Below are 25,812 nucleotides of genomic sequence, written 5' to 3'. Positions count from 1 at the left end.
TTAATGATTTATCACCATTTATTGCATCTGTACATTTTCGGGATCTCTCCCGATTCTGGATATTCCAAGTTCTTGTCGGCTTTCATAATACTGCGTTCGCGGTGATGTCACCGTTCTCCCCGCCCCCGCCATGGGGAAGGTTAGAGTGCCTCCCAGGTGATGGGGATTGTACATCACTCCTATCTATGTGCCAGATATAAGCGTCCTCACACCAGGCCTCAGACGTCGGCCAATCCCATGTTAGAAGACATAAGTGCGCTGCGCTCGGGTTAGTGAGAGCGCTATAGGTCTAGAACCTTGTATGTTACGTGTGCTTTGTACAACATACGTGTGCTGCGTTGGGGTTAGTATGTGCATAGAGCTTTGCATGTCACCCGCTATATATAAAGGTTATGTGCCGGGGGGGGGGGAGGGGTCAGCAGACCCCCAAAGTTCATACATTTAGCAGAAACACTCCTTTTCATCCTGAGGTACCAGAACCTGAAATGTCACCGCTGCAGGCCGTAGCGTACCTACATGGAGGGCGATAGACTGGCGCTTTGGATATATATGTAACCTCGGTGAAGCTGAAGAGTTTACACAGGCTGCCAGGCAGGATGGGGCCACACAATCCCCCACAGGGCCACGCCGGACCCCCGCCGAGCCTTTCGTACATCCAGTCTACGTCTCGTGCGGTCAGGCCGGGGAGATGGTGGACGTGTCCAGCACGGGAGGGTAGAGTCTCACCACAAAGCGATGGGAGTTGGGGGGGACGAAGCTCTCGCTCAGCGTCAGTCTGGGGATCCGACTCACACTGACCACCAGCTGAGTGTCCCCTCCACGTAGGCAGAAGGTCAGAGAGGAGTGCAGGGACCCAGTGACCGACTCCTCGCTCAGCAATGTCCACTCATCCACGTTGGCCCCGGGGTACTGGCAGGTGGGCCCCGGCCGCAGATACTGCTCCAGGAAGGCCTATGGGAGACAGCGATAGGCGATATCAGGAGACTCAACAGGACACACCCAGATCATTGACTGTACACCCCAAAACTCAGCTCTGTACCCAGAATCCTCTCTGGTCATCAATGAAGACTCGAGATAGAGCAGGAAATACAACCAAACTGCAATCAATCTCTAAAAGCATCCTAAGACTCCATGTGTTCCTCCCAGAAAAAGAGAACCTACCTACACCTACCTCCTTCCTTCCCATAATCCTCTCCCACTGAAAACATGGAGGTGCGGTCCTCAGGTTCTCCTGACAGGCCATGTTCTCTGGATTTCCTTGTGTAAGATCACAGCAGGATCATTAGGCACCACAGATGTTCCTGCTAAAGGAAATCCTGAAAGTATGACCCGTAGGGGACCCTGGAGGACTGAAGATGGCACTCCAGCCATAATATCGGATCTCTGGTGACTGGAAGTGATCGGAGCTCTGCAGAGTATGTAGTAGGCCCAGAGAGCCGGGGTACCTGAGCGGACATATTGAGGGTCAGACACTGGCTGAGGTGTTGGATGATGGCCTCCATGGTGTACCGGTGGGCCTGCCGCGTCGTACGGAGGTAGCGCTGCAGGCACTGCGCGATGAGGGGGAAGATGCTCTGGGCGGTCTCTCTTGGTGGTAAAGCTTGGGAAGATTTCATGCTGTCATCCAAGGAGTTCACCTGAGAGAAGGCGCGGTGCACAGCGACCACCAGCCTGCCGACACGTACAAAGAAACCAACAATTTATCACCGGGAGTATAAATCACACCGCGAATCATCTACAGATCTACAACACATGGATATCCTTCAGGAGGACCATCATCTCCACCACCTACGTGTTTCCCATAATCCTATGTGACTGGAAACATGGGGCTGTGCTAAGTAGTCACATGACTAACCTATAGACGGGTCATCACAGTCACCCCTGTGTGTTTCCCATAATCCCCTTTTACTGGAAAAATGGGGCTGTGCTGAGTAATCACATGACTACCCTACAGATGGTCCATCATGACTGCCCCCTATTATTTCCTACAACCCTTTGTGACTGGAAACATGGCGCTGTGCTGAGTAGTCACATGACTGTCTTAAAGAAGGACCACTATGGTCACCCCTATGTATTTCCCAGAATTCCTTTTTTTACTGGAATCATGGCACTATGCTGAGTAGCCACATGACTATCCAATAGGAGGACCATCATGGTTGCCCCTATGCATTCCTATAATCCCCAATTACTGGAAATATGGTAATCACATGACTATTCTACAGAGTGTCCTTCAAGACCACCTCTACGTAGTTCCTATAATTCCCTGTTACTGGAAACATGACGCTGTGCTGGGTAGTCACATGACTATTCTACAGAAGGTCCATCATGGGCACCTCTACGTATTTCCCATAATCCCCTATGTTACTGGAAACATGGTGGGTGCTATGCTGGGTAGTCACATTGCTATTCTACAGAAGGACCATCATGGCGCCCCCTATTTATTGCCCATAATCCCCTATGTCACGGACTTGGTGCTGCAGGAAAACTAGCATTGTAACATATGGCTTCCTATGTATAATTAATTCCTCTGTGGGGGCGGACTGTCGGGGGTGGGCATTGTCTGTCATAATGTACTTCCCATAATTCCTTGGTACTGGAAACATGGGGCTGAGCTGAGTGATCCAAAGACTATCCTACAGAAGGACTACCATGGGTGACCCCTTATTATTTCCCATAATTCCTTGGTACCAGAAACATGGGGCTGAGCTGAGTGATCCAAAGACTATCCTACAGAAGGACTACCATGGGTGATCCCTATGTACTTCCCATAATTCCTTGGTACCAGAAACATGGTGTTCTTCTAAGTAATCCCATGACTATCCTACAGACGGACCAGCATGGCCTTTCCCGTGATCCCGTTTCTGGAAACCATGGTAGGGATGACTGTGCAGATCTATACGGTACCTGGCGCGGCGTCTGCGGATTTTGCGCTCGTATTCTATGTCTTCGTAGTAGCGGTCTTTGTAGTTGGAAGAGCTGAGCTGTGATTGGCTGGCTGTGCTGCGCCCCAGGCCTGGGGAGAGGTAACATGGGTCAGCCTCTGCATACATAGACCTAGTACATATCAAAGCACTTCATCTATATCCCGAGACATGACACGGCGCTGTACGAGTGGTCTGCATGCAAATTCAGCCTGCCTGGGAACGCCCACCCCTCCAGACTGACACCCACCCATGATCCCCCACCCCTCCAGACTGACACCCAACCATGATCCCCCACCCCTCCAGACTGACACCCACCCATGATCCCCCACCCCTCCAGACTGACACCCACCCATGATCCCCCACCCCTCCAGACTGACACCCACCCATGATCACCCACCCCTCCAGACTGACACCCAACCATGATCCCCCACCCCTCCAGACTGACACCCACCCATGATCCCCCACCCCTCCAGACTGACACCCACCCATGATCCCCCACCCCTCCAGACTGACACCCACCCATGATCCCTCACCCCTCCAGACTGACACCCACCCATGATCCCCCACCCCTCCAGACTGACACCCACCCATGATCACCCACCCCTCCAGACTGACACCCAACCATGATCCCCCACCCCTCCAGACTGACACCCAACCATGATCCCCCACCCCTCCAGACTGACACCCACCCATGATCCCCCACCCCTCCAGACTGACACCCACCCATGATCACCCACCCCTCCAGACTGACACCAACCCATGATCACCCACCCCTCCAGACTGACACCCACCCATGATCACCCACCCCTCCACACTGACACCCAACCATGATCCCCCACTCCTCCAGACTGACACCAACCCATGATCCCCCACCCCTCCAGACTGACACCCACCCATGATCACCCACCCCTCCACACTGACACCCAACCATGATCCCCCACTCCTCCAGACTGACACCCACCCATGATCCCCCACCCCTCCAGACTGACACCCACCCATGATCCCCCACCCCTCCAGACTGACACCCACCCATGATCACCAACCCCTCCAGACTGACACCCACCCATCAAGGCGTTGTGATATTTGCATAACTCCTCCCCAGAGCCCGCCCACTGCTTCATTCAGGGCTGAGGGCTCTTGAGAGGAATGCTGAGGCAGGGTGCTGTGATGCTGTCAGGAAGCTATGTACAGCCCCCTCCCACTAGCCACGATCTGCCTGCATTGCATAGAGAAGTATGGTGATGTCACTGGGTCTAATATCAGTTATGTAACCAAACTGAATGCGGTGGAATCCGGCACCAAGCAGTCAGTAGCAGATCCTTTAAGTGGTTCCGTTCATGCTTCTAAGGCCTGCTACCTGGAGAGGATGTGTGTGGTGGAAGGCCCTTGTCTCCTGCCACCCAGGGAGGATACAGCTCCAGATAGATCCAGCTCATGCTTTCCAAGCCTGCTGCTTGGGGGAGGAAGCAAAAGCTGAAGAGTCCTACTTATCAATTGCACATTCGGGCTTAAAGGTCCACAACTAGCCTGTGAGAAGGTTTGAAAATGCCTAAAAAGGTGGCTGTCCATCTGGCCAACCCAATCTTCATTATCCTATGTCAGAGGTTATCTAGTAGACACTACCGCTGTAGTATTTGGGTATCCTGCACCCCCGAACCCTCCCTCCCATCAACATCTGAGCGGTTTGCTCAGAAGACTCCAAACTCTTGCATGTGTTCACTCTTAGTATAGGTAGAAACCAAACCATTTTTGGAGTTTGGATCGTTTACAGGACCTGTCCAGGAACCACAAACCCCAAATTTGCCTTCTAGATTTGCACAATGGAAAAGTTTGTTTAATTTCATTTCATAGTTACATAGAAAGTTGAGATCCTCTACAACAGCAGACCCTCTACTTCCAGAGAGCCGAGCTATGACGCCCAAGCCCTCCGTAGACTTCCCCAAGAGGCATCAGACAGTGGGACAGCACTGCCACCCGTCCCTGCAGAAAGAGAACTCCTAGAACTTCGGGATAATTTCAGATTCGTTCGAGAAGTTATAATTTCGTTGCATCATATTCGTTATGTTAGGAAGATTTGTTTTCTGAATTTTATTCTATTCTATTTTTTTTCTGTTTTTCCATAAGGTGGCCTAAGTAGGAATCATCATCTTATATCACCTTACTGTATTTATTGGAATATCTTTATTTTCAAATTCAGAAAATTTGTTTCATTATCCTTCATTTAGTTTTTTTTTGGAAATTGGGATACATCTGACCCGCCGAATAATGAAAATTTCAGCCGAATTTCGATTTGTAAAGGAAACGAATTGCACACGTCTTGTTCTAGTATGAGGTATCGTGTTCTGGATTTGGGTCCGACATTAGAGTAGGCCATTATCATCCATTCTGATAAAGGCCTCGGTTTCCACCTTCCATTTATGATGTAGACCCGGAGAAGACTGATCAGAGAATCAGCAGTGGGGGAGGGGGGAGAGATTGCTGGATGGCCGGGAGATGATGATTATCCCGCCATGTTACAAGGATTATGTTGTTGTAGGCTCATTGATGATCAAATACACCTCTGGGCTCAATCTGGACCTCCCCATCCTTCTACTCACCATCCACGCCTTTCCCCTCCGAGTGACGAGGAGATTTGCCCAACTTTCGGCCATTCGGCTCCAGAGTGTAGACAGGGAAATCCTTCGAGTAATTCTCCAACACATACAGAGCCGCTCTTTGTATACTGCAGAGAAGAAGAAGATATCACATTGTAACACATGTGTGACTGGTCAGTGTCCTCTGTACAGCACCGCGGTATATGTCGGAGCTATTTCAAGGTCGGCATTTTCCTTTAAGTGGGTATATAGGGCGAGGGATGTGGTCCTACCTGACTGTCCCCAGGGTGTAGAAGCGGCTCTCCCCATCACTGCTCCGTACCACCGTCAGGATGTAGTAGGCCTGCAGTTGTCTCAGCTCTAGTAGAACCACAGCCAGGTAATGGATGAAGATGAAGGCATCCACCAGGGAGGCGGCATACTGGACCACGCTCAGCAAGTTCCGCTCACGGCCCCCCAGGACCCTTACTATATAGAACAGCCAATAGGAGAGAAGGAAGATGCACAGCAGAAGAAGCAGGAAAGCCCGAAACTCCACCAGACGGGGCAGAACGTAGCGTGGAGTACGAAGGAAAACCGCCCAGGAGCCCAGGACCATGAACAGCATCTTAAATGCCACTGAGACATAAAGACCCTCACAGATGACCCCACAGGGCTCTAGCTCGGAGCGCCACAACACCTGAGGAAGAAGGATAAAGATAGGAGGAGTCAGAAGTGTAAGAACCCCCAGAACACAGAACATATAGAACCCCAACATTGTCCGAGCACCAGGCCTGCCTGGCTGAGACTCTGAGGGTCCGCGCCGCAGAGATACATCCTCAAGGGAGGCACTACGCTCTGATGTCACCGCCGTGGTCGTCTCACCCCAATTATCATCCTGGAGAAGAAAAGAGAAATACTGATGGAGAGATTGATGGATGGAAGGACATGAGGAAAACTGGTGGAGGAATGGACTGATGGGGTGAAGGTGAAAGATGGGTGATGGGTAGAAAGAGGGATGGATGGAAGTGGAAGGTTAGTTTATTTGATTGGTTTGATAGATGAATGGATGGATGGAAAGTTGTTGGGTTAAAGAGATGAGTAGAGGCACTGGTGGTTGGATGAAGGATTGAAAGGTTAGTTGGTTGGGTGGTTGGTTGGTTGGAAAGATGGATGAATGGAAGGTTGGTGGGTTAAAGAGATGAGTGGTTGGTTGGATGAAGGAATGTAAGGTTGGTTGGTTGGATGAAGGAATGTAAGGTTGGTTGGTTGGTTGGTTGGAAAGATGGATGGGCAGATGGGGTGAAAGATGAATGACGGGTAGACAGAGGGATGTTTGGATGGATGGAAGTGGAAGGGGGCATATGATGGATGGTTGAATGGAAGGTTGGTTTGACAGATGGATGGAAGGTTGTTGGGTTAAACAGATGAGTAGAGGCACTGGTGGTTGGATGAAGGATTGGAAGGTTGGTTGATTTGTTGAAAAGATGGATGGATGGAAGGTTGGTTGGTTGGTAAGATGGATAGATGGAAGGTTGGTGGGTTGGTTTGACAGATGGATGGAAGGTTGTTGAGTTAAAGAGATGAAAAAATGGTGGATGGCTGGGAGAAGGGATAGAAAGTTGGTTAGTTGCTTGATTTGATGAATGGATGGATGAGCAGAGCGATGGATAGAAGGTTGGTTGGTGTGTTGGTTGGTTGGAAATATGGATGGATGGATGGAAGGTTGGTGGGTTGGTTGGAAAGATGGATGGATGGAAGGTTGGTGGGTTAAAGAGATGAGTAGAGGCATGGGTGGTTGGATGAAGGAATGTAAGGTTGGTTGGTTGGAAAGATGGATGGACAGATGAAGTGAAAGATGAATGACGGGTAGACAGAGGGATGTTTGGATGGATGGAAGTGGAAGGGGGCATATGATGGATGGTTGAATGGAAGGTTGGTTTGACAGATGGATGGAAGGTTGTTGGGTTAAACAGATGAGTAGAGGCACTGGTGGTTGGATGAAGGATTGGAAGGTTGGTTGGTTGATTTGTTGAAAAGATGGATGGATGGAAGGTTGGTTGGTTGGTTGGTAAGATGGATAGATGGAAGGTTGGTGGGTTGGTTGGAAAGATAGATGGATGGATGGATGGAAGGTTGTTGAGTTAAAGAGATGAGAAAATGGTGGATGGCTGGGAGAAGGGATAGAAAGTTGGTTAGTTGCTTGATTTGATGAATGGATGGATGAGCAGAGCGATGGATAGAAGGTTGGTTGGTGTGTTGGTTGGTTGGTTGATGGGATGAACAGAGGGATGAATGGACTGTTGGAAGGATATAAAAAAAAAAAAACTATAGATATAGGTCTCACCCTCCCCTCCTCCTCCTCATCTTCTCGTCCTGTTTCCTCAGCATCCAATAGTGGTTGACTGGCCGGGGTCTGGATGGTGACCGACTTCTGGCAATCATTGTATCTGGGAGGGAAGACAGATTTCATCACACACAGGTCCTATGTCACGGTGATGGTTTTAGCAGGCAATACGTTGAAGTTGCTTTCTGCACTAGAAGCAACATTGGAGGGGTCAGGACTAATCATGGTCCCGTGATGGACAATGAAATGACTGACTCTCCCTCTCACTTTCCTCTATACGGTCCTGTAATGGGACAATGAAGGGTCAGCTGATCCTCTCACTTTCCTCTATATAGACCTGTGATAGGACAATATATGGACTGGTTCCCCATCACTTACCTCTACGTACATCTGTGATGGGACAATAATGGGACCACTTCCCCTATATAGCCTGTGATTGGACAATGATGGGACCAGTTCTTCCATTCACTTATCTCTATCTATTCCTCTGAGAGGGCTGACCAATGTACAGGTGTACGGACAGACGGACCAATGTACAGGTGTACGGACAGACGGACCAATGTACAGGTGTACGGACAGACGGACCAATGTACAGGTGTACGGACAGACGGACCAATGTACAGGTGTATGGACAGACTGACTGACCAATGTACAGGTGTATGGACAGACTGACTGACCAATGTACAGGTGTACGGACAGACGGACCAATGTACAGGTGTACGGACAGACGGACCAATGTACAGGTGTACGGACAGACGGACCAATGTACAGGTGTATGGACAGACGGACCAATGTACAGGTGTACGGACAAACGGACCAATGTACAGGTGTACGGACAGACGGACCAATGTACAGGTGTACGGACAGACGGACCAATGTACAGGTGTACGGACAGACGGACCAATGTACAGGTGTATGGACAGACGGACCAATGTACAGGTGTACGGACAAACGGACCAATGTACAGGTGTACGGACAGACGGACCAATGTACAGGTGTACGGACAGACGGACCAATGTACAGGTGTATGGACAGACGGACCAATGTACAGGTGTATGGACAGACAAACGGACCAATGTACAGGTGTATGGACAGACTGACTGAACAATGTACAGGTGTATGGACAGACGGACCAATGTACAGGTGTACGGACAGACGGACAGACCAATGTACAGGTGTATGGACAGACGGACAGACCAATGTACAGGTGTATGGACAGACGGACAGACCAATGTACAGGTGTATGGACAGACGGACAGACCAATGTACAGGTGTATGGACAGACGGACCAATGTACAGGTATACGGACAGACGGACCAATGTACAGGTGTACGGACAGACGGACCAATGTACAGGTGTACGGACAGACGGACAGACCAATGTACAGGTGTATGGACAGACGGACCAATGTACAGGTGTATGGACAGACTGACTGACCAATGTACAGGTGTATGGACAGACTGACTGACCAATGTACAGGTGTATGGACAGACGGACCAATGTACAGGTGTATGGACAGACAGACTGACCAATGTACAGGTGTACGGACAGACGGACTGACCAATGTACAGGTGTACGGACAGACGGACCAATGTACAGGTGTACGGACAGACGGACCAATGTACAGGTGTATGGACAGACGGACCAATGTACAGGTGTATGGACAGACGGACCAATGTACAGGTGTATGGACAGACGGACCAATGTACAGGTGTACGGACAGACGGACCAATGTACAGGTGTATGGACAGACAGATGGACCAATGTACAGATTGATGAATGATAATTGATAGATGATTGATTACCTGTCAGTTGCCGGCCGGCTGTGAAATGACTGCGCTGAATACACGGATTCCTCATCCATCCCTGCTGGATAGAAGGAAAGGTCAGTAAAGGAACCAATAGCAGGGACACGGGGTCAGAGGTCAGGGAGCCACCGGTATGACGGCAGGGTCAGAGGAGCCACAGGTACGCTGGCAGGGTCAGAGGTCAGGGAGCCACCAGTATGACAGCAGGGTCAGAGGTCAGGGAGCTGGGTCACCTGTATAATAGCAGTGTGCTGCATTGTGTTGCCCCTGTCCCGCTGTCATGTCCCTCCATGGGTCCACATCTGACACAGGTAACCATTGTATGGAGAACGGGCTGGACTGGTCCTGGCGGCGGGAGGCAAGGCACAGGTCAGGGACACCAAGGCACAGGACGGGGACACCAAGGCACAGGACGGGGACACCAAGGCACAGGACGGGGACACCAAGGCACAGGACGGGGACACCAAGGCACAGGACGGGGACACCAAGGCACAGGACGGGGACACCAAGGCACAGTCCCAGATGGTTTGTCCTTCACTTTTATTCAGCAAGGCAGCAATCACAGGTCAATGCAGGAGGGGTTCGTTCAGCAAGCCCATGGAATACAACGAACGAATTCTCGGTACCTGAAGTCAGATCAGGACCGGACTAACAGGCGCCCCACAAAGGGTCCGTGGTCAGCCCTTCTCGCCCAGCAGCAGGCTTCCACATCAGAGCCTGACCATCGACCACACGATATACAGAAAGGCCTGTGACAGCGAAGATGAATAACGAGGTCTGGCTACCAGGTACGGCATGGACCCAGAAATGGTGGCTTCATCCAATCCAGAAGCTCTACAAAGCCTCCGGGCTCCGGGCCCCAGAATAGATCTTCAGATTCTAAGAAAACAACAACGTTGGTCTTCTCCACCGATACAAACATTGGAGCCCCTCATCATGTGTATGTCAGAACCCCGGTGACACCCCTACCCCATCCACAATCCTGCCGGCCAGTGTCTCATCAGATCCATCTGTCTTATGTATACAGGGCATGCCTAAAGTATTCAGACCCCCCTCACTTTTCTCAGCGTAGTTATGTTGCTCCTGATACTACAGATTCATTTTTTTTTTTACACCTCAAAATTGGGGGTAAGAAGAGAGCGAAAAGTCTTCCGTCACCTCCTCTGTAACCTCCCCAGGATGACGTCTCTGGAACCTCACCTCCTAGTATGGCCCCCCCCCCGTGATGGACCAACAGCAAGAGGTGCTCAGATCTGCACTGCAATACGCTGAACTTCCATAAAATATCCGAGAGAAAAGCTTCCCTTCCAAAATGTCCTCCTAACAATGGAGGTCTTTACGAGAAGATGACAGGTGCTCCTCACTTCTACCTCCCATGAGTCCTCCTTCCTGGCTCAGGATACGTGAAGGAGAACCAGGATCCATCCCACCAGCCGTACCAGTTACATCCATGGAACCTTGCCCAATGACTCAGCCATTGTATGCTCAGCACTCACACCAGATTCCTCCCGTGCTGCACATTCCCCCACAGTCACCCCTTGTGACGTCCTCCAAGTCTGACCACCGATGTCAAGGTTGGTGCAAAGTCAGTCACCATAAATGAGGAAGGGGGAAACCCCGTGCATGCAGGAAAAGAGGTACAAAATGTATAATTGGCGTAGCACTACCCCCCTCAGAAGTTGCTGAAGAATTGGGACCCCCTGTAGTCCTGCACGGCCAGGCAACACGCACTCTCTCTGAGGCTGGCAGTCCAGAGACAACAAACGGTTCTTGAACTTGTTTTCTGTGGATTTTATTAGGGATATTGAACTTGGATGGGGTTGAGGGATACATGGGATGCCCGAGGAACTGTAACCTGAGGACAACTTCGTGGCAACTATGGACAACTTCCTGGCAACTCTCTTCTAGGAGAGCTCTCCAGCCTCCCATGATGTACCACCCCAAACCCCAGATAAATCCCCTTCTTATCCAGCAATCCGGGGGAATCCCCGAGCTCTCCAGCCTCCCATGATGTACCACCCCAAACCCCAGATAAATCCCCTTCTTATCCAGCAATCCGGGGGAATCCCCGAGCTCTCCAGCCTCTCCTGGTGTACCACCCCAAACCCCAGATAAATCCCCTTCTTATCCAGCAATCCGGGGGAATCCCCGAGCTCTCCAGCCTCTCCTGGTGTACCACCCCAAACCCCAGATAAATCCCCTTCTTATCCAGCAATCCGGGGGAATCCCCGAGCTCTCCAGCCTCTCCTGGTGTACCGCCCCAAACCCCAGATAAATCCCCTTCTTATCCAGCAATCCGGGGGAATCCCCGAGCTCTCCAGCCTCTCCTGGTGTACCGCCCCAAACCCCAGATAAATCCCCTTCTTATCCAGCAATCCGGGGGAATCCCCGAGCTCTCCAGCCTCTCCTGGTGTACCGCCCCAAACCCCAGATAAATCCCCTTCTTATCCAGCAATCTGGGGGAATCCCCGAGCTCTCCAGCCTCTCCTGGTGTACCGCCCCAAACCCCAGATAAATCCCCTTCTTATCCAGCAATCCGGGGGAATCCCCGAGCTCTCCAGCCTCTCCTGGTGTACCGCCCCAAACCCCAGATAAATCCCCTTCTTATCCAGCAATCTGGGGGAATCCCCGAGCTCTCCAGCCTCTCCTGGTGTACCGCCCCAAACCCCAGATAAATCCCCTTCTTATCCAGCAATCCGGGGGAATCCCCGAGCTCTCCAGCCTCTCCTGGTGTACCGCCCCAAACCCCAGATAAATCCCCTTCTTATCCAGCAATCTGGGGGAATCCCCGAGCTCTCCAGCCTCTCCTGGTGTACCGCCCCAAACCCCAGATAAATCCCCTTCTTATCCAGCAATCTGGGGGAATCCCCGAGCTCTCCAGCCTCCCCTGGTGTACCGCCCCAAACCCCAGATAAATCCCCTTCTTATCCAGCAATCTGGGGGAATCCCCGAGCTCTCCAGCCTCCCCTGGTGTACCGCCCCAAACCCCAGATAAATCCCCTTCTTATCCAGCAATCTGGGGGAATCCCCGAGCTCTCCAGCCTCTCCTGGTGTACCGCCCCAAACCCCAGATAAATCCCCTTCTTATCCAGCAATCCGGGGGAATCCCCGAGCTCTCCAGCCTCTCCTGCTGTACCGCCCCAAACCCCAGATAAATCCCCTTCTTATCCAGCAATCCGGGGGAATCCCCGAGCTCTCCAGCCTCCCCTGATGTACCACCCCAAACCCCAGATAAATCCCCTTCTTATCCAGCAATCTGGGGGAATCCCCGAGCTCTCCAGCCTCTCCTGGTGTACCACCCCAAACCCCAGATAAATCCCCTTCTTATCCACCAATCTGGGGGAATCCCCGAGCTCTCCAGCCTCCCCTGATGTACCGCCCCAAACCCCAGATAAATCCCCTTCTTATCCAGCAATCTGGGGGAATCCCCGAGCTCTCCAGCCTCTCCTGGTGTACCGCCCCAAACCCCAGATAAATCCCCTTCTTATCCAGCAATCTGGGGGAATCCCCGAGCTCTCCAGCCTCTCCTGGTGTACCACCCCAAACCCCAGATAAATCCCCTTCTTATCCACCAATCTGGGGGAATCCCTGAGCAAATGGGATCCAGTGGCTGCTACTGAACAAGTTAACAGTCCCGGGTATGGAGTTAGTCAGGTTTCCCCCCCCAAATGCTCCTTCCCCTTGTCTGGCCCAGGGGGTGCAGGATTATTCACTAAGTCCTTTCCTGTGAGCTGCTGGGTTGGTAGCTGCTTTCAGGCTTTCTGCTGTGCTGGCTCCTTCCCTGATGCACAGGTGGTCCTCGCTCTGGGGTCAGTGAGGTCTGAGTGACCCTCCTTTCAAGCCTCCTGCCTGTAGGTAGGCCCATTCCCAATGGGCCCCCTCCCAGGCTCCTGCACCTCTTCCTCTCACTCCATCTTCCACTCGAACTCTCCTGCTGCTGAGCATGCTCAGTCCTACTTAAAGGCTGTCCTGACCCCATGCCAGGCCTCCCACTAATACCACGTGGATTGTGGATCCATGGATGATATGATGGCCTTCGGGGATAAGGAAGGGTTGGTTCCCTAGAAGAACAATCTGAACCAGGCTTTATACGCTCACACGGGCGGGGCCGAGCACACACACCAATGACAGATTGGTAGCGGGGTCTGTGTCCGTACAACCGTTACCTCTCAATGGACATCTATGGGACCTTCTCCATGGAGATACATGGGACACCCTATATGGGGACATGGAACTCCACAGCATACACTTTACTACACCCGGTGTGGACAGATCCCCAAAGGGAATTGTTGTCTTCTGCCCTCTGCAACCAACCAGACCCCACACCACACAATCATCATCATCAGCCCAACCTGTCCTCATATCACCCAACCAGACCCCACACCACACAATCATCATCATCAGCCCAACCTGTCCTCATATCACCCAACCAGACCCCACACCACACAATCATCATCATCCCAACCTGTCCTCATATCACCCAACCAGACCCCACACCACACACCACACAATCATCATCATCATCCCAACCTGTCCTCATATCACCCAATTAGACCCCACACCACACAATCATCATCATCCCAACCTGTCCTCATATCACCCAACCAGACCCCACACCACACAATCATCATCATCCCAACCTGTCCTCATATCACCCAACCAGACCCCACACCACACAATCATCCTCATCATCCCAACCTGTCCTCATATCACCCAACCAGACCCCACACCACACAATCATCATCATCCCAACCTGTCCTCATATCACCCAACCAGACCCCACACCACACAATCATCCTCATCCCAACCTGTCCTCATACCACCCAACCAGACCCCACACCACACAATCATCATCATCCCAACCTGTCCTCATATCACCCAACCAGACCCCACACCACACAATCATCATCATCATCCCAACCTGTCCTCATATCACCCAACCAGACCCCACACCACACAATCATCCTCATCCCAACCTGTCCTCGTATCACCCAACCAGACCCCACACCACACAATCATTATCATCATCCCAACCTGTCCTCATATCACCCAACCAGACCCCAAACCACACAATCATCATCATCATCCCAACCTGTCCTCATATCACCCAACCAGACCCCACACCACACAATCATCATCCCAACCTGTCCTCATATCACCCAACCAGACCCCACACCACACACCACACAATCATCATCATCAGCCCAACCTGTCCTCATATCACCCAACCAGACCCCACACCACACAATCATCATCATCCCAACCTGTCCTCATATCACCCAACCAGACCCCACACCACACAATCATCATCATCCCAACCTGTCCTCATATCACCCAACCAGACCCCACACCACACAATCATCATCATCCCAACCTGTCCTCATATCACCCAACCAGACCCCACACCACACAATCATCATCATCCCAACCTGTCCTCATATCACCCAACCAGACCCCACACCACACAATCATCATCATCATCCCAACCTGTCCTCATATTACCCAACCAGACCCCACACCACACAATCATCATCATCATCCCAACCTGTCCTCATACCACCCAACCAGACCCCACACCACACAATCATCATCATCATCATCCCAACCTGTCCTCATACCACCCAACCAGACCCCACACCACACAATCATCATCATCATCCCAACCTGTCCTCATATCACCCAACCAGACCCCACACCACACAATCATCCTCATCCCAACCTGTCCTCGTATCACCCAACCAGACCCCACACCACACAATCATTATCATCATCCCAACCTGTCCTCATATCACCCAACCAGACCCCACACCACACAATCATCATCATCATCCCAACCTGTCCTCATATCACCCAACCAGACCCCAAACCACACAATCATCATCATCATCCCAACCTGTCCTCATATCACCCAACCAGACCCCACACCACACAATCATCATCCCAACCTGTCCTCATATCACCCAACCAGACCCCACACCACACAATCATCATCATCATCCCAACCTGTCCTCATACCACCCAACCAGACCCCACACCACACAATCATCATGATCATCCCAACCTGTCCTCATATCACCCAACCAGACCCCACACCCCACAATCATCATCACCCCAACCTGTCCTCATATCATTCAACCAGACCCCACACCCCACAATCATCATCATCATCATCATCCCAACCTGTCCTCATATCACCCAACCAGACCCCACACCACACAATCATCATCATCATCCTAACCTGTCCTCATATCACCCAACCAGACCCTACACCACACAATCATCATCATCATCCCAACCTGTCCTCATATCACCCAACCAGACCCCACACCACACAATCATCATCCCAACCTGTCCTCATATCACCCAACCAGACCCCACACCACACAATCATCATCATCATCCCAACCTGTCCTCATATCACCCAACCAGACCCCACACCACACAATCATCCTCATCCCAACCTGTCCTCATATCACCCAACCAGACCCCACACCACACAATCATCATCATCATCCCAACCTGTCCTCATATCACCCAACCAGACCCCACACCACACAATCATCATCATCATCCCAACCTGTCCTCATATCACCCAACCAGACCCCACACCACACAATCATCATCATCATCCCAACCTGTCCTCATATCACCCAACCAGACCCCACACCACACAATCATCATCATCCCAACCTGTCCTCATATCACCCAACCAGACCCCACACCACACAATCATCATCATCATCCCAACCTGTCCTCATATCACCCAACCAGACCCCACATCACACAATCATCATCATCATCCTAACCTGTCCTCATATCACCCAACCAGACCCTACACCACACAATCATCATCATCATCCCAACCTGTCCTCATATCACCCAACCAGACCCCACACCACACAATCATCATCATCATCCCAACCTGTCCTCATATCACCCAACCAGACCCCACACCACACAATCATCATCATCATCATCATCCCAACCTGTCCTCATATCACCCAACCAGACCCCACACCACACAATCATCATCATCCCAACCTGTCCTCATATCACCCAACCAGACCCCACACCACACAATCATCATCATCCCAACCTGTCCTCATATCACCCAACCAGACCCCACACCATACAATCATCATCATCATCATCATCCCAACCTGTCCTCATATCACCCAACCAGACTCCACACCACACAATCATCATCATCATCATCATCCCAACCTGTCCTCATATCACCCAACCAGACCCCACACCATACAATCATCATCATCATCATCATCCCAACCTGTCCTCATATCACCCAACCAGACCCCACACCACACAATCATCATCATCATCCCAACCTGTCCTCATATCACCCAACCAGACCCCACACCACACAATCATCATCATCATCCCAACCTGTCCTCATATCACCCAACCAGACCCCACACCACACAATCATCATCATCCCAACCTGTCCTCATATCACCCAACCAGACCCCACACCACATACTCTCGATAATATACGATATATAATGTGTCTTATAGGGAGGGCTGGCTGTGTATAGACAACTATCACACGTCGTGTTGTATCTCACCTTGTCCTCCATTTTTATGGAGAGATAACCTTCTCCATGGTCACCTGTATATACCCCGTTCCTGCGTGTTCCAGTCACCGTCTCTGCCCCCCGCACAGCGTATAATCCCCCCGCACAGCCCACCTGAAGCTGCTCACCTCATAGAACGCGGCCTGAGTGCAGAGACCCCCACCACTCTGAGTCTGCAGAACCTTCACAGCGCTCACCAAACCTGCTCCACCACTCCTATCCCCAAGGTGCGTCCTCCCCTCCCCCACACCACTGACAGGCCTCACCGATCCCTACTACACCCCGCAGACAGATCCATGGAGGAGTCATGGCTGATAAAAGACCAAGTGGCCCATCGAGTCCGCCACGTCTATTTATATCAGTGACTGTCTCCCTCCCTCTGCTGGAGGCCCAACCCCGGCATCAACTACTCCTCCAGAAATACTTCCTTCTACGATGAGGTGTGAACTTTCCTCCGGTGAGGTGGAGGTCCTGTCCTCGTGTTCTTCATCTTGGATTCATATTAAAAATCCCGCCCTCCTGAACCTCACTCACCCCCTTCATGTATGTAAAGGTTCCAGTCATGTCTCCCCTTTCCTCCTCCAGACTGGACATGAGAGGTTCCTGAAGTCTTTCCTGATATGTTTTACCGCCCCCCAGACATCCACCATTTGTGTTCCCCGTCTCTGGACTCATTCTATCCTATCAATATCTTCATGTAAGTGAGATCTCCAGAACTGGGCACAATATTCTAAATGAGGTCCAACTAAAGATCTATATAGAGGAATCAGGACCTCCTTCCTCCTGCCGGTGACCCCTCTAGTGACAGGATCTATATAGAGGAATCAGGACCTCCTTCCTCCTGCCGGTGACCCCTCTAGTGATAGGATCTATATAGAGGAATCAGGACCTCCTTCCTCCTGCCGGTGACCCCTCTAGTGATAGATCTATATAGAGGAATCAGGACCTCCTTCCTCCTGCCGGTGACCCCTCTAGTGACAGGATCTATATAGAGGAATCAGGACCTCCTTCCTCCTGCCGGTGACCCCTCTAGTGATAGATCTATATAGAGGAATCAGGACCTCCTTCCTCCTGCCGGTGACCCCTCTAGTGATAGATCTATATAGAGGAATCAGGACCTCCTTCCTCCTGCCGGTGACCCCTCTAGTGATAGGATCTATATAGAGGAATCGGGACCTCCTTCCTCCTGCCGGTGACCCCTCTAGTGATAGGATCTATATAGAGGAATCAGGACCTCCTTCCTCCTGCCGGTGACCCCTCTAGTGATAGATCTATATAGAGGAATCAGGACCTCCTTCCTCCTGCCGGTGACCCCTCTAGTGACAGGATCTATATAGAGGAATCAGGACCTCCTTCCTCCTGCCGGTGACCCCTCTAGTGATAGATCTATATAGAGGAATCAGGACCTCCTTCCTCCTGCCGGTGACCCCTCTAGTGATAGATCTATATAGAGGAATCAGGACCTCCTTCCTCCTGCCGGTGACCCCTCTAGTGATAGGATCTATATAGAGGAATCGGGACCTCCTTCCTCCTGCCGGTGACCCCTCTAGTGATAGATCTATATAGAGGAATCAGGACCTCCTTCCTCCTGCCGGTGACCCCTCTAGTGATAGGATCTATATAGAGGAATCAGGACCTCCTTCCTCCTGCCGGTGACCCCTCTAGTGATAGATCTATATAGAGGAATCGGGACCTCCTTCCTCCTGCTGGTGACCCCTCTAGTGATAGGATCTGTATAGAGGAATCAGGACCTCCTTCCTCCTGCCGGTGACCCCTCTAGTGATAGATCTATATAGAGGAATCGGGACCTCCTTCCTCCTGCCCGTGACCCCTCTAGTGATAGGATCTATATAGAGGAATCAGGACCTCCTTCCTCCTGCTGGTGACCCCTCTAGTGATATAAAGATCTATATAGAGTAATCGGGACCTCCTTCCTCCCGCCGGTGACCCCTCTAGTGATAGGATCTATATAGAGGAATCAGGACCTCCTTCCTCCTGCCGGTGACCCCTCTAGTGATAGATCTATATAGAGGAATCAGGACCTCCTTCCTCCTGCTGGTGACCCCTCTAGTGATAGGATCTATATAGAGGAATCAGGACCTCCTTCCTCCTGCCGGTGACCCCTCTAGTGATATAAATATCTATATAGAGGAATCAGGACCTCCTTCCTCCCGCCGGTGACCCCTCTAGTGATAGATCTATATAGAGGAATCGGGACCTCCTTCCTCCCGCCGGTGACCCCTCTAGTGATAGATCTATATAGAGGAATCGGGACCTCCTTCCTCCTGCCGGTGACCCCTCTAGTGATAGGATCTATATAGAGGAATCGGGACCTCCTTCCTCCCGCCGGTGACCCCTCTAGTGATAGGATCTATATAGAGGAATCAGGACCTCCTTCCTCCTGCCGGTGACCCCTCTAGTGATAGGATCTATATAGAGGAATCAGGACCTCCTTCCTCCTGCCCGTGACCCCTCTAGTGATAGGATCTATATAGAGGAATCAGGACCTCCTTCCTCCTGCCGGTGACCCCTCTAGTGATAGATCTATATAGAGGAATCAGGACCTCCTTCCTCCTGCCGGTGACCCCTCTAGTGATAGATCTATATAGAGGAATCAGGACCTCCTTCCTCCTGCCGGTGACCCCTCTAGTGATAGGATCTATATAGAGGAATCGGGACCTCCTTCCTCCTGCCGGTGACCCCTCTAGTGATAGATCTATATAGAGGAATCAGGACCTCCTTCCTCCTGCCGGTGACCCCTCTAGTGATAGGATCTATATAGAGGAATCAGGACCTCCTTCCTCCTGCCGGTGACCCCTCTAGTGATAGGATCTATATAGAGGAATCGGGACCTCCTTCCTCCTGCCGGTGACCCCTCTAGTGATATAAATATCTATATAGAGGAATCAGGACCTCCTTCCTCCTGCTGGTGACCCCTCTAGTGATAGGATCTATATAGAGGAATCAGGACCTCCTTCCTCCTGCCAGTGACCCCTCTAGTGATAGGATCTATATAGAGGAATCAGGACCTCCTTCCTCCCGCCGGTGACCCCTCTAGTGATAGGATCTATATAGAGGAATCGGGACCTCCTTCCTCCCGCCGGTGACCCCTCTAGTGATAGGATCTATATAGAGGAATCAGGACCTCCTTCCTCCTGCCGGTGACCCCTCTAGTGATAGGATCTATATAGAGGAATCAGGACCTCCTTCCTCCTGCCGGTGACCCCTCTAGTGATATATAGATCTATATAGAGGAATCAGGACCTCCTTCCTCCCGCCGGTGACCCCTCTAGTGATAGGATCTATATAGAGGAATCGGGACCTCCTTCCTCCTGCCGATGACCCCTCTAGTGATAGGATCTATATAGAGGAATCGGGACCTCCTTCCTCCTGCCGGGGACCCCTCTAGTGATAGGATCTATATAGAGGAATCAGGACCTCCTTCCTCCTGCCGGTGACCCCTCTAGTGATAGATCTATATAGAGGAATCAGGACCTCCTTCCTCCTGCCGGTGACCCCTCTAGTGATAGATCTATATAGGGGAATCAGGACCTCCTTCCTCCTGCCGGTGACCCCTCTAGTGATAGATCTATATAGAGGAATCAGGACCTCCTTCCTCCTGCCGGTGACCCCTCTAGTGATAGATCTATATAGAGGAATCAGGACCTCCTTCCTCCTGCCGGTGACCCCTCTAGTGATAGATCTATATAGAGGAATCAGGACCTCCTTCCTCCCGCCGGTGACCCCTCTAGTGATAGGATCTATATAGAGGAATCAGGACCTCCTTCCTCCTGCTGGTGACCCCTCTAGTGATAGGATCTATATAGAGGAATCGGGACCTCCTTCCTCCTGCCGGTGACCCCTCTAGTGATAGATCTACATAGAGGAATCGGGACCTCCTTCCTCCTGCCGGTGACCCCTCTAGTGATAGATCTATATAGAGGAATCGGGACCTCCTTCCTCCTGCCGGTGACCCCTCTAGTGATGGGATCTATATAGAGGAATCGGGACCTCCTTCCTCCTGCCGGTGACCCCTCTAGTGATAGGATCTATATAGAGGAATCGGGACCTCCTTCCTCCTGCCGGTGACCCCTCTAGTGATAGGATCTATATAGAGGAATCGGGACCTCCTTCCTCCTGCCGGGGACCCTTCTAGTGTGGGGGCCCCTGAATCCCTATTTTAGGACTCAGAAAGGATAGTTAACACCTTGTGAGGCATTGCAGGAGCTGGTGATGTTGGGGGCTGTGAAGTGCCACCCACCCCGGTCCCCTCCATTTTGTACACAGAGCCCTCATACTGAAGCATGGAGCCGGCTCCTCCCCCCTCTATGTACCATAGGTGCCCGGTGTAACATACATGTAAGGTTCGGGTAGCTGAGACGTGATCTGTAGAAATATGTCATTGTAGATTTAGGTTCATTCCATGTTATTAAAGATGTTTTCAGTATTCAGAGACATACGTCCTCCAATCAGGATCTGAAAGGACAGAGCAGCTTCTAGGCTGGAGGTGACACCCAGATGTCAATAAAACGTTGTCACCGATGTAGTCAGACTTTGCCACCTTCTTGAAGTCTAAAAGAGGAGCTCCAGCCATTTCGGCTTCGGGAAGCAGCAGGAGACCAGAGCTCTGATGTGTATCAGCAGATCAAAGGAAATGTTTCATCTCTCATAAAAGCTAAAGTATTAGTTGCAGAGAGATGAAAATACTTCCTTCTGATGGGACACTCTGTGGGTCACATCTGCATGTAAAACTGTATTTGTGGCCTCTGTAGAATCCCAGAGAAACACAGAAAATGGTTATATGGCGCCTGATTGCGACAGCTGAATAGTGATTGGTACTGTCGCGATTGGACTGATGCGCTGGTTTCGGAAATTCAATCCCTGACCTAGCGATCCGAACCGTTCCTGGTCCAATTGACTTTGGGCATTTCAGCACCCAGAACATCCTGTGGGCGGGTACAGGAACACCTCCCAGGGTCAATTGGCCGAGACCTCATGTCCCGCCTACGTCCATATCCCATAAATTGAGGACCTGAGATATGGACGTTGTGATCCGTATGGAGCCGTCCCATTGACTGACGGATTGCTGATTCTCTGACTGGCTCCAGTCGCAGGATAGATCTCGGGAACGTTTTATTCCCTTTTATTTTATAGTAATTAGTCATTTGTGTGTCTTCTCGTATTTCTGTAACTTTTTATACTTTGTACATATTTTATGCCCCGCCCACTTTCAGGAAATTAAATCTTAACATTAATAAGTGACATCTGAACATTTAAACTCGGGCTCATATCTCCGGAGGGATTAGATTGGAGAGATTGGATTGGAGGGATTAGATTGGAGAGATTGGATTGGAGGGATTAGATTGGAGGGATTGGATTGGAGAGATTAGATTGGAGAGATTAGATTGGAGAGATTGGATTGGAGAGATTAGATTGGAGAGATGAGATTGGAGAGATTAGATTGGAGGGATTGGATTGGAGAGATTAGATTGGAGGGATTAGATTGGAGGGATTAGATTGGAGAGATTGGATTGGAGGGATTGGATTGGAGAGATTGGATTGGAGAGATTAGATTGGAGAGATGAGATTGGAGAGATTAGATTGGAGAGATTGGATTGGAGGGATTAGATTGGAGAGATTAGATTGGAGAGATTGGATTGGAGGGATTAGATTGGAGGGATTAGATTGGAGAGATTAGATTGGAGGGATTAGATTGGAGGGATTGGATTGGAGGGATTAGATTGGAGGGATTGGATTGGAGGGATTAGATTGGAGAAATTGGATTGGAGGGATTAGATTGGAGGGATTGGATTGGAGGGATTAGATTGGAGAGATTGGATTGGAGGGATTAGATTGGAGGGATTAGATTGGAGGGATTAGATTGGAGAGATTAGATTGGAGGGATCAGATTGGAGGGATTAGATTGGAGAGATTAGATTGTATTTTAGTGCCTTTAAACGCTCATTGCCAATCTGTATGCCATTGCACTGTGTGTGGGCAGATTGTACGCAGATTATAAAAGGTAACAGATCGGCCAGGCGGAGATCTGTGTGTGTGGGGTGTCCCAGCAGACCGTTCTGCGGATAAACTGTTGGGTGGTGGCAGGCTACCTTTTGTGGTGTGTCTGGTGCGAGGGTAGGGTGGGGGAGGGGTGTGTCTGGTGTGGGGGTGTGTGGGGGAGGGGTGTGTCTGGTGTGGGGGTGTGGACAGTGGAAGGGTGATAACATCGGGGTTCAAGCTGTAGGATAGCTGGAGGGACTCTAGAAGGGTGTGATTACTAAGCGGCTCCTCGACTCTAATCAGTGCACCAGATTGTATGTAAGATTTGTATCTGCAGGGTGTGGTCAGCCATCTGGAGTGGAGTCTCCCCCCGGTGGTGGGCAGAGGTAGTGCGGGGTGTGGTCAGCCATCTGGAGTGGAGTGGAGTCTCCCCCCGGTGGTGGGCAGAGGTAGTGCGGGGTGTGGTCAGCCCTCTGGAGTGGAGTCTCCCCCCGGTGGTGGGCAGAGGTAGTGCGGGGTGTGGTCAGCCCTCTGGAGTGGAGTCTCCCCCCGGTGGTGGGCAGAGGTAGTGCGGGGTGTGGTCAGCCCTCTGGAGTGGAGTCTCCCCCCGGTGGTGGGCAGAGGTAGTGCGGGGTGTGGTCAGCCCTCTGGATTGTAGTCTCCCCCCGGTGGTGGGCAGAGGTAGTGCGGGGTGTGGTCAGCCCTCTGGAGTGGAGTCTCCCCCCGGTGGTGGGCAGAGGTAGTGCGGGGTGTGGTCAGCCCTCTGGAGTGGAGTCTCCCCCCGGTGGTGGGCAGAGGTAGTGCGGGGTGTGGTCAGCCCTCTGGAGTGGAGTCTCCCCCCGGTGGTGGGCAGAGGTAGTGCGGGGTGTGGTCAGCCCTCTGGAGTGGAGTCTCCCCCCGGTGGTGGGCAGAGGTAGTGCGGGGTGTGGTCAGCCCTCTGGAGTGGAGTCTCCCCCCGGTGGTGGGCAGAGGTAGTGCGGGGTGTGGTCAGCCCTCTGGAGTGGAGTCTCCCCCCGGTGGTGGGCAGAGGTAGTGCGGGGTGTGGTCAGCCCTCTGGATTGTAGTCTCCCCCCGGTGGTGGGCAGAGGTAGTGCGGGGTGTGGTCAGCCCTCTGGAGTGGAGTCTCCCCCCGGTGGTGGGCAGAGGTAGTGCGGGGTGTGGTCAGCCCTCTGGAGTGGAGTCTCCCCCCGGTGGTGGGCAGAGGTAGTGCGGGGTGTGGTCAGCCCTCTGGAGTGGAGTCTCCCCCCGGTGGTGGGCAGAGGTAGTGCGGGGTGTGGTCAGCCCTCTGGAGTGGAGTCTCCCCCCGGTGGTGGGCAGAGGTAGTGCAGCTGAGGAAGGATATCACGGCTGATCCTATATACGGTTTTATATATATAAAGTTCAGTCCCCTTTATCTCCTCGTACCCCACAGCCGCACGTGCACCTCGGTTAGCTAGTCGCTGTGGGCGTGGCTTGTGGGGGATCCCTGACACCCGGTCACACGGGTGCGATTTGTGAATTACAATTGCAGCAGAAATCGCCTGTAATGAATGTGGATGTCCCCGTCCTAACACCTGCGATTTCTGACGCGGTTCTCACGTGACGTTTTCCGCCGTTTATTGCGATTTCACAGACACAGAATACAATGGAAATCGCAAGAAATCGTTGCAAATCTTCACAAGTCGCGGTAAAGTCTTCAGAAATCGCACACAAATCATGTGATGTCAAATCGCAGCCATGTGACTGGAGACTATTGGAGAAGGATAGGAGAATCGCGAACATCGCAGATCACATGACCTCCTCTGGCCTCCATCTTCTTGGTGGGGTTCTATCTCAGGTGACATTTCCCGCTGCCATCTTCTTGGTGGGGTTCCCCTTTAGGTGACATTTCCTTCTGCCATCTTCTTGGTGGGGTTCCGCCTTAGGTGACATTTCCTTCTGCCATCTTCTTGGAGGGGTTCCCCTTTAGGTGACATTTCCTTCTGCCATCTTCTTGGAGGGGTTCCCCTTTAGGTGACATTTCCGCCTCCATCTTCTTGGTGGGGTTCCCCTTTAGGTGACATTTCCCGCCGCCATCATCTTGGTGGGGTTCCGCCTTAGGTGACATTTCTTATCGCCGTCTTCTTGGTGGGGTTCCGCCTTAGGTGACATTTCTTATCGCCGTCTTCTTGGTGGGGTTCCGCCTTAGGTGACATTTCCTGCCGCCATCTTCTTGGTGGGGTTCCGCCTTAGGTGACATTTCCCGCCGCCATCTTCTTGGTGGGGTTCGGCCTTAGGTGACATTTCCCGCCGCCATCTTCTTGGTGGGGTTCCGCCTTAGGTGACATTTCCCGCCGCCGTCTTCTTGGTGGGGTTCCCCCTTAGGTGACATTTCCCGCCGCCATCTACTTGGTGGGGTTCCGCCTTAGGTGACACTTCCCGCCGCCATCTTCTTGGTGGGGTGAAGGAGGAACTCTCTCTAGAGCCCGGCTGCAGACTGGACCTCCATTCCGGTGTGGAACGGAAAAGAAATTGTCGGAGTGGAGGTCACGTGCTTCCTGTTTAGAGTGGAGCTCCGCTCCTCCGACAGGACACTCCCGAGAGCCATTT

General features: G+C 51.7%; 1 protein-coding gene across 4 annotated transcripts; it reads right to left on the bottom strand.

Moving 5' to 3' along the window:
- Positions 1 to 25,724, bottom strand: LOC149435099 (vang-like protein 2-B). Of its 4 annotated transcripts, none has more exons than XM_089663018.1 (8): positions 24,649 to 25,724; positions 9,650 to 9,710; positions 7,845 to 7,947; positions 5,791 to 6,395; positions 5,522 to 5,646; positions 2,905 to 3,013; positions 1,446 to 1,671; positions 1 to 951 (listed from the first exon to the last, which is right to left on the bottom strand). In XM_089663018.1, exons 2-8 carry the CDS (start codon positions 9,706 to 9,708, stop codon positions 676 to 678), a joined length of 1,503 nt encoding a protein of 500 aa, XP_089519144.1. In that variant the 5' UTR covers positions 9,709 to 9,710; positions 24,649 to 25,724; the 3' UTR covers positions 1 to 675. The 4 variants fall into 4 exon arrangements, with proteins under 4 accessions (XP_089519144.1, XP_089519141.1, XP_089519142.1 ...); XM_089663015.1 differs by lacking the exon at positions 24,649 to 25,724 and adding an exon at positions 21,602 to 22,661; XM_089663016.1 differs by lacking the exon at positions 24,649 to 25,724 and adding an exon at positions 17,373 to 17,712.
- Between the last annotated feature and the right edge of the window lie 88 nt (positions 25,725 to 25,812).

Source organism: Staurois parvus, unplaced genomic scaffold (genome assembly GCF_062004578.1).
Source record: "Staurois parvus isolate SC_StPar_1 unplaced genomic scaffold, SC_StPar_1.0 ptg001613l, whole genome shotgun sequence".
Lineage (NCBI taxonomy): Eukaryota > Metazoa > Chordata > Amphibia > Anura > Ranidae > Staurois > Staurois parvus.
The sequence above is the reverse complement of the archived record's forward strand: the minus strand, read 5'-3'. Positions and strand labels throughout refer to the sequence as shown.